General features: G+C 39.5%; 1 protein-coding gene across 1 annotated transcript in view; it reads left to right on the top strand.

Annotated features, from left to right (window-relative positions):
* THADA (THADA, armadillo repeat containing) overlaps positions 1-10,469 on the top strand; it is a 296,890-nt gene that overhangs the window by 127,638 nt on the left and 158,783 nt on the right. Inside the window, exon 30 of the mRNA XM_025203203.1 lies at positions 5,934-6,102. Coding sequence (XP_025058988.1) covers positions 5,934-6,102 — 169 coding nt within the window. The remainder of the gene's footprint in view (positions 1-5,933; positions 6,103-10,469) is intronic.

The raw sequence follows: 10,469 nt of genomic DNA, 5'->3' as shown, positions 1-10,469 counted from the left end.
CGGGGGCAGTACAGCTCGGCAAGGCACTGGGCACTGTCTGGGAGCTAGGGCTGCTGGGGCTGAGCAGTGCTGGGCTCTTGGTGACTGCTGGAACTGCCCCAGACAGCATGCGACACCCTGCCAAGTGGAGCTGCACTGCTGCTGCACAGGTGCAAGGCAGGAGGCAATCCTTGCTATCCCCCACTGCCCTGTGCTGCATGGGGGAGCTCTGTCATGAGCCTTCAGAGGCCCTGATCGTTGCTGCTCAAACTGGTGAGTGCGGGGATTTTTTTTTTTTTTAAGTGCCAAGAGACAGAGCTGGGATGGGCAGAGCACATGTATTGGCAACAGCCCCGTCAGGACTATGTAGAAGGCTGCCCTCTTGCCCCTTCTCCTTCTCTCCCTGGTTCTTGGACCTGTGCCCTTCTGCCCTGTGGGCCCTCCCTCCCAGCTCTTGGACCTGCACCCCTGCCCTGCCCCTGCTTTCAGAACCTGTGTATCCCCCCTCCCCTTCCACAGGGTTTGCCCCGAGTTCTAGCTTGGCTTGTTATGCCATTGAAAGTACCTGCTGTGCTTTCTTCTCTGGTCTGCAAGTTTATATTTCAGGCCATTGAAATGTGTATTGCCATAGCTTCAGGAAAATATGTTTTCTCTATACTTAAACCAGTTTTCAAGTCTCTCCTGCCTATACAAAGGTTAACTATGAAGAGCATAAGTGCTGGGAAATATTTTCTAAATAATGAAGTGCCTGCTAACAGGCCCAAAAGACACACTTCTTCCACCCACCTCCCAGTTACTTGTATGTTTTGTTTTATTTATACAATGTCAGGAAGAAAATCCCCACAGTTAATTGAGAAGAAAGATCACATAGCAATTAAAGTGGAGTTGTTTGTTAAATCTGGCCTTGCTACTAACAAACTGTTTCTGTTAATTAATTTTTAACTTTAAAATACTCCTAGGTTTCAGTACAGATGCAAATAGTTTAAATGATTGTGACTGACGTTTTGTATTCTTTGGAGATTGTTTAGATTTGATTTGTGGGTCATTTCCCATGTTTATTGTAAAGTGCCAGGTGGAAGAAATATTGTTTTATAGAAAGGAGTGCCAGGTTCAAATATTGTGAGAGTCTCCTTTACAACTGGTCTAACAAGCATGCCAGAATTGCCACCCAAAGTTGGAGTTTTATGACTTGTTTACATCGAATGTGTTGCCTGACTATTGTTTCAACCTTTTCCACCTCCCACTTTTCTACAATAAATCCTTTTTTGACTTTAGTTACTGATAACAGGAGATATGTGAATGAGAGACTGCAGTCAAAATGTTGCATTCCCAGTCTAAGTTACCCTGTTGTTGCTAAGAAATAAACTGTTACAGAGTATATGTTATGTACTTTTGGTAAACCTCTGTACTGTGGTTGCGGCATAAATCTGAATATCTTCGGAACCCCAGAGGTGCACATTTCAAGTACACCAAAAAAATTAAGTTCACTGATAGGTTATTAAATGTAGTATATTGTTGTTTTTAAAAACACATATGGAGCTCTATCAGTAGTATATCTTGAAAAAGGAAAACCCTTTTTGTATTAATATGCCAGGAAAAAAAGCAGTACAAAACTTCAGGACATGCAAACTGTTTTCAGTTTAGAGACATTTTTGTTATGCAGAAGAAGCTTCTGATACTCTCCCTTTGTTTGAAAAGCAGATGATCCTAGTAGAGCTCTGTGATGCTGCTCTTCTTCACAGCTAGACCTTCCTGAAAAGGATAATTCTTCTGAGATGTCATGTTATTAAGTACTTCTGCAAGTATATGTTACCTTATATTGTGAGATATTGCAGTTTTTGTGTCCAAATGAACTAAGCATATTTTATGAGGCAGTATTGATGATTTTAAAATTTTGTTTTCTAATATTAAAAATTGAGCTTTCTTAAGTTGGTCTTCCACTCATCAATACAAATAAGTGAGGCTCTGTGGCATAGTAAATCCTTCCAGAATGCTAAGGAGAGATACTGAGGCTAAATACAGACAATCAAAAGGCCTGAGACTGAATTGATTCAGTCTTTGTAGGTTAGTCTAAGCTTCAACGATTGAACTAATAAGAAAATGCACAGACATTCACTTTTGATTCAGGAAATGGAGCCACATACCTGTAGTGGCTCAACCCAGAAGGTGGTGTGGGGGGAGAGAAAGCATGCTAGACCACAATTCTCTGGCCACATAACCAGCATGGGCTGTGTGTTTGCTGCTTCTTCCTGCTGCCCCCCAAAGTCTCTGGGATTTGTAGTCCACAATTACAGCAGCAGGACTCTGCAGGTTTGCTCATTACTTCCTCTTCTTGTTTCCAGGTGCCTCTGGGTTTTGTAGTCCACAGTCACAGCCAGCAGTAAGCAAGCAGGGCAGGTCAGCTCGGTACTCAGAGGAAGGGAAATTTAAACCCCCTCCCCAGACCCCAGCTGGGTTTGCTGGGGGGGAGGGGGAGGACAGGGAGAAGGGAGGGGGGAGCAGTGAGGCAGCCAATGAGGCCAGTGAGGCAGCCCTCACTTCCTTATCTAGGGAGCAGAGGGGTGAGGCCAGCCCTGCTCTCTGGAGCAGACAGCCCAGCCCAGCCCAGGACTGCATAGTAGCAGTTTATTTTCCTCTCCAGAGCAAATGAGAGACTAGAGAGCAGATTGACTGAAACTCCATGGTACACATTGTTCTTTATCACAGCAGATTGTACATCTAAGGTTAGATTGTTACATTACAACTGTGCAAAATAATTGTTTGAGTTAAAACATTTATTTATGTTTTAACTTAGCTAATGCTTGGAAACATTTTACCTCTCAGATAGAATATGAGAGGTAAAATGCTCACAACATAAGATGGAAAAGTGACTCTTGAACCAAGAGCTATATTTAAAGACCTGTGTAGGCAAAAAAAAAGAGTCCAGAATTATTGGATTACATTAAATAATTTTTCTTTAATTATTGAAAGCATAATTTTCAGAAAAAAGTGATTTATAACTTATTTGCCAATAACTGTATCTCACATTTGCTACAGTAATAGTAGTTGAATACCTGTTTTTGAAGTAGAAGATTGACTCTATGGCCACTTTGTTACTAGTAATTTAGGATTGTTTAAATTGTTACTATTCATTTTCTTGATTTCTGAATAATAGTGTTCACTCTTGGAAGTTGAATGTACACCACTGAAGTCGGTAAAAATTTTGCAGTTTACTTCAATGAGGCAAAGATTTCACTCACTGAATAGCATCACTGGAATCAATTGACTATTTGTGCAGTAAGTTAGAACTTATTTAGGGCAGTAATATATGTGGTGCCAATATACATGGGATCGCATTTTTGTGAAACTGTTCAGTCACTACTGCATATATTTTTTTTAACTGAAAAGAAAACCTGCATTTCTTCTTTTCCCTCATCTACTGAGATCCCCATAATCAGCAGAACCAATCTGGAAAAAATTGGGAAATAATGCTGGGATGTGGATCCAGGGCATTCCACCTCCTGAAGTTAAGACCCAATGCATAATTGGCTGAAGAGAAGCAACAGATGCTTTTACATAGATTCTCCAGCCATCGCTCTTCATAATAGAGACATGGCAGCAGTAAAGCACTTGCCTACATCCTACCTTAGGCACTTAACTCCTTTCATAGATTAATGCTTGGGAACATTTTACCTCTCACATGGAATTGTTTTAGTTAACTATAATTATTTATTGTGGTTATTTTTCCCATTTCCTTAGTAGATATAACAGTAATCTGGCAATAATTTTGATGTGGAAAATTGTATGACTTAGCAAAAATATGTGGTTATGCTTCTGTTTAAGGCAAGGTGCAATAGGACATGGTTTAAAATTAAGTTACTTAAAATTTGTCCTGTAATCTATATTTAATTATATTACTAGGAAAAAATATAGAATTTAATTTTATCTACCTGTGTTAAATTGGCAGGGGAACCCCTCCAAACCATCTTATTTTAGAAAGTGCCCTGGCACAGGGTATCTAGCTAGAGTAGACTGGCATTTTTCCCATTTTCCATTCTTTCTCCTGAATAGATGCCAGATTACTTTGGGAAGTCATCATTTGTAAAAGGTCATGAACACCATGAGGAGCATTCTTGAGTATACAGTTACTGTTAATTAGAAACTAAACATCTGTAACCATGTCAGAGTTATTTGTGTTTGAAAAGAAACATCTATATACAAGATTCTCTCAGTTAACATAAAACACAGTATGGCACAAACATGGGAACAAGTTGTAGATGCGTCACTTTCTACTGCAATGAGGTTATTGTGTAGTGGAATTGAAGCATCTTCATGTTAAAAAAAATGGGGGGTTGGGAGTGGGGGCGTCCTACTATCACTAAACCGCTATTTTTCTGCACTTGTCATTGCAGGTTTAGAGGCTTTCTAGAGGTAAAAGCCAAAAGTTCAATATGCAGAATTGGTTAAACTGTTTTTTAGATTGTGGTGTAAAGGTTTCCCATAGTCTTACTTCTTGCACTTCCTCAGAGTGCAAGGATTGCCCAGCCTTCTATTATCACCTCTCTGATACAGATGTCTTAAAGGTGATAAGGAAAAATTGGACTCATGGAAATGATGTGGTTTCATCCTGAGGATGAAGTAGCTCCAAGAGTTGTGCTTCTGGGACAGCATAGCTCTGCACTTCTCCCAGTACAGGCTTGTATCTTTGAGCCACAGTATGGCTTCAAATGAATAAATTGCCAGGTACATTGTGCTGTTAATTAAATACATCTATTGTGTAGTGAAGTGATCAAGATCCTTTGAATTCACTTGCTAGGAAACCATCTTTATATTGCAAATGTATTTTGCCTTTCCTGTAAAATAAACTTTTAAGTTAATATCTGTACATTAATTATTAGAGATACTTGGGGTTTATGATTTGTTTGTTTTTTTCCCTTCAATATAAATAGGCCTGGAAGTATTGATTAGGCTGGGAAATGCTCTAGAAAATGTTGCTAACTTGCAGCAGGTGACCTTCTTAATGCATATTTTAATGAAATATTTAGGTGGTCTTTGTCCTGCTTATATCTGCTAACTACTCAGATTTGTCTTTCTCAAACTTGTAATGTGCTGGATAAATAGCAGAACACCAAATTACCATTTTAATACTCCTCATCCAACCTTAAACCTATTCAGCCTTGTTGTAGCTTTATCCATTTTTACAATTAAGCTAATTTCTTCAACCCTGTGGGAGTGGGAAGGACTCTTTGTAAGTAATTTCTGTAAATTGACATACACTACTACTATTTTTCACTTTAAATAACAAAAAAGGGTAGTCTAAGGCCTTTTGGGGCTTTTAAAATATAAGTCATAATGAAATATTAAAATGTCTTTAGCCTGCATGTATGTGTGCTATCAAAGCTTATCAATACACCTTTTAAGATATTTTTGCAATGTCTTGTCTGTTGTATACAATGGGTATTTTTTAAAGAAAATGTGTAAATGACTTAAGAGTGTATATCACAGTTTGAAAGCTTAGCTTGGTCTTACTATAATTTTAACCTGCATTATATATATCTGCATATAAAATGTTTTAGGAATATTTAGAATTACTTGAGTAAAACTAATATGATTAAGTTTGCTATTAACATAAACAATGGGCAACAGAGTGTTACTGAACAGGTAGGTCTGTGGTTCCATCATCATTTGCCTAAAAAAGGACAAGGAAAGAAAAACAAACTGCAGTCTTTATCTGTTTTGGTTTACATGGTTGGATATAGACCCTTTTCATTACTAGCTAATGGAAGTGTTATAAATATGATTTGTGGAGGTAGTGTTTAGTTTAGTATTTATTATATTTAGCCGTTCATATTAGATGTCTGTTTTGGAATTTTTTTTAAAGAAATTGTATTCAGTGAACATATGAAACTGTCAAATGGTAGCCATAGCAGTGCACTACACATGGGTAACAAACATCACATTTCTTCATCTTTTAGATGTGGCCACTCACCTGTGTACCGTTCACGTGAAATGGCAGGCCGGGCTCTTGTTCCATTTGTTATGGTAAACCAAATACCATCCACTGTACAATCCTTGCTGGCTGGGCTTCCAGACTATACTAGTCCATGTATACGACAGAACCCTATTCACGGGACGCTTCTACAAGTAAGCTTTTTTTTTTCTTTTTGTTTGATGCTGTTTAGTTGTGTAGCCTACAGTGAATTAAGAGTTTAGTGAGCAATGTATGAAAATCTGTTTCCAAAGTAGTTCTCAAATGTATGAAAAGTCAGCATTAAAATTACCTAAGAATTTGCTGTAAAATGTTTTGATAAGTTGCAAATTGATTTGATATTTCATATGTAACACACACCCCATTAAGACATGCATCTTGTTTTTGAATGGTAGAATGAATTGTGCTCCTTCCTATAGAGCACATGAAGTGTTAATTTTAGTCCCACTCCCAGTAGAAGCTTATGTCATTACCATATTTCCGTGCTTATAATGCACACCTCAATTTCTAGCTGCTGTTTTTTGGAAAAATTCTGTGCATTGTATGTGAGAAATGTGATGCCTGTCAAAGGGGCAGAAGGACAAGAGTTATACACAAAAAAACAACCAAAGACAAAAGACAGATATGGAGCTTTTCATCCCTGGGCCATAGGGACTTTAAAAAAAGAGGGTAAATAATATTATTCGTATTTAGTCAGTCTGACCATTTGCATGAAGAGGTTAAGTATCTGTGATATGAATTTAGATCACTCTTCTCAGTCCCATATCTAACTGTTTAGCCTTGTTCTTGTTTTTTAAAGGTACTTGCTATCTATCTTCCTTGCTGCAGCCTTGCCTCTGTCTCGTTCTATTTACACTGTTTCCAGTTCCTTTTACACTCTGAGGTGCTGGACAGATGCAACTTCTGAAGTACTTCAAATGATGCTCCTCCCCCCCCATTATGCCCCCTGGTTGGAGTGGTTCATAATTGCTGTGATGGTGTGGAGCAGTGTGATCTGCAACCAGGCTGCATGACAAGGGGGTCACTGAGTCTTGTGGCTTTGATCTCCCTCAGCATGAGGAGCCAGCTAAGCACTTTGCCTTTGGTCTCCTGGTTCTGCAGGTGGAAAGTATTTAAGGAATCATTGTCTCCAGGCCCAGAGCTAAAGAGAACAGTTCTTTGCATGGCTCTCCTCTTCTGGAGATTGCCAAAGATAGCTGAGTGCCCTCCTTCCTCCTCCCAGCTGAACCTGGGAAACTAGAAGCCTTTCCTTCACCCCTGCCTTCCTTCCAGAGACACTCGCATTGAACCAGGAAACTGTGCCCCCCACACCCCACTCCCAGTTCTCCCCTCTTTCTCCCTCTCCGCCAACCCAGGAGACAGGAGGTAGGAAGATACGAAGGGATTCCTGTAGGGAGGTATGAAGAGAGTCCTGATCTCTATTCCCACATCTGGCATGACAGGATGTATGATATTTGGGATGGGGTATAATATTCCATAGATCCCTATGTCAGGAGCCCTTGTAACACCAGGTATGGAGGGAGGGGAGAGAAAGTGGTGTTGGTGATATATTTTGTGGCTGCCAACAGGATTTCTTTTCTGGGGGGGGTGGTATTTAATGTTGATATCTGTGGATGGAGACCATCTCCTTACTCACATAGCTTTCTGAACTAGCTTTGGTCAGTAAGAGCCAAGTTGGTCGCTCCAGCATGGGGCTCTTAGTAACTCAGTCTCCAGCAATGCTTGGACCTATTAAGAACAGTTTCTGTCATGAAATTTTTGCTAAAAAATGTTTAAAAAATCAACATCAACGTAATGATTATATTATGTAAAAAAATATTTCCATCTTTTAAAAATACTGTTCCAAAATATATAGTTGTGACTGTTTGGTATAACCTATCTGATATTGTTCCTTTAAAGGAAATGTAAGCTTTCCCCTTTAAATACTAAAACGAAATGAAGAAAGCTCAGAATACATGATCTCATGTCCTGTAATGATAGCAGTACATATAACACAAATAAAGAAAAAGGACACATTCAATTATGGTTCCCCTAGTTATAAGTTGAATAAAACCACTTAGGATAATTGAAACAATAAGAGGACTGGATTCATTTTAATTGCTGAAATCTTGGTTTAATTATTCTTAAGAAAAAAGCAGCTCTTATCTACAATATGCACTGTGTTATAAGTAAGGGACCTGTGAAAAATGATGGAAGAATTTTAGGTTAAAATTAGAGTTGCAGTTTTTAAAAGTTCTTCTGAATTGCTTTGAAAATTGAGTGGTTACTAGCAAAAAGAATCAGAAGCGTATCTTACCCACTCTTCTGAAACATAGGGTATAAAAACAGGGATAACTTTGGTTAATATTATTGAGATACAATTAGTGGGATTCATATTATCACATCTTTCCTGCCTATAAGCCCTGTTGTTTGGCAGGAGGTAGCTGATTGAGGAGGTAGAGAAGCTAAGAGATTGTCCCACTGCTTCATGAACTCCCTCCCGAAGTCTATCTGGAATAGTTACTGGCAGACCTTATTTTAATCTTTCTACTTCTGAATCTTGTATTTAGGTTGTGCATCTCAAGACTCCACATTCTTTTTGGCCATTTCCTGTGACCATGCACTCCAAGACCATAGCCAGTCATAATTCAGTTCCAAAACAGCTCATACCATCCCCATACCTCCTTTTGGCTTGTTTTGTAACTCTTCCAGCAATGTGTGGTTAGTTAACAATTTGTTAATTCCCACCTGCTTTTGATAGGATAAAGATTATAATGAAAGTGATCTATGGGATGCGTGGCACAATTTTTTTATAGTTGGTTTCCACATGTGGAGAAGAAAAATCAGCATCTTGTAATGAAGCCATGATAAACAAGCACAATTTCTTATCAGGCACACAGCTTTTAATTTACTGTTTCATTCACACTTACTTGTGTTGTTACAGTAAATTCAGTTGCTATGCCTAATATTTATAGCTGGATAAAGCAAATAAGACCTTTATAAAAGTCTAGTTCTTTCCTAACCAGAGTATGACTTTTTGATGGACCATTTATTGAATTACAAATTTTGAATGCCATGAAAACCAAAAAATCTAATAAAATACCATCCCCTCCACCTTATGACATAATTACACTATTATAGGTTTTGCTATGGTTCATAAATATTTAATATAAACAAATCGAATCCAAACATAAAGTACTATTAAAGCCAAGTTGCCATGTTTTGGGAGATCAGCCTGCCAAACCACACTGTGCAAATTAAACAACACAGGCAAAGATCTAAGTAGTGTGGCATATTATGTGTATAAAACACTTTCTGCAGTTTAATTTTTACAGTTTTTCTTTTGTGATATCAGGAATGTTGAAAGACAACATAATGCTAAGCTTGTGTGTACTGGAGGGAAATGGAACTTTCAGGTGTGTAATAATCAAGTTTTAAAAATAAAAATCAAACATATAATCAGAAGCAGATTTATACCCCAGAAATGGGAAGATGCCAGATACTCCATGAGCTATGCTTTGCTATTCTGTATCACAGCTGTAGCCAAAGGCCTTCTGTAATGGTGGGAGAGTTGTGGTATTCCATCATGGGTAGATAAATTTGTGAGATGTGCCACCAGGAAAGGAATATAGGGAAGAAAAGAGACTGCTAGTCCTGTAATAGTGACAGCAGCTAATCAAGACTTTATAGACTAGGGATGGATGGAAATGTTTATTTAGGAACAGTACATTCTATAAATGGGAGTAATGAAGTACTTAATACAATAGTTTCATGGTTTCTAGGGTCGGAAGGAACCTGAACAGATCATCAAGTCTGACCCCCTGGCCTGGGCAGGAACGAGTGCTGGGATCATAATACCCCAGCCAGATATCTATCCAGCCTCTTCTTGAAGACCCCCAAAGTAGGGGAGAGCAGCACCTCCCTTCGGAACCCATTCCAGAGCCTGGCAGCCCTAACTGTAAAGTAATGCCTCCTGATATCAAGCCTGAACCTACTCTCAATCAATTTGTGGCTGTTATTCCTTGTTATCCCAGGTGGTGGAGTTGTCTCACTTTGGTGGAGTTGTCTCACTTTGCTCACTTTCCCATTGGTCTGTTGTTTCACTTTGGATTTGGGTTTAATCCTCTAGTCCAGGAAGGAGTCAGCAACCTCCGGCACGTGTACCAGAGTATGGCACGCAGGGCCATTTTGCTTGGCAAGCCATAGCTATCCCTGGTTCTGGGCAACTGCTGCTGGCCACAGAGCCCAGTTTGTTCGCAGCAGATGTCTGGGAGGCTGCAAGCCCTGCTGCAAGCAGCCCAGGCTCCGTGTGTGGCAGCAGGTGCCCAGGGTGGCTGCAGCCAGAAGGTTGCAAACAGCTGCACCAGACTCTGGAGCCCTGGTGTGGCTCTGGTGGCAGCAGCTGCATGCATGCCTCCAGGCAGATGAAGCATATTACCAGTAGGTATATGCAGCTTGTGTGGTTCCTTTCATTGTAGCATGGTTGCTTGCCACAATAACAGTACCCTTATAGCAATGTCTGGCACTGTCAATCCTCAGATTT

Source organism: Alligator sinensis, unplaced genomic scaffold (assembly GCF_000455745.1).
Source record: "Alligator sinensis unplaced genomic scaffold, ASM45574v1 scaffold377_1, whole genome shotgun sequence".
Lineage (NCBI taxonomy): Eukaryota > Metazoa > Chordata > Crocodylia > Alligatoridae > Alligator > Alligator sinensis.
This window is presented reverse-complemented; position numbering and strand designations above follow the sequence as displayed.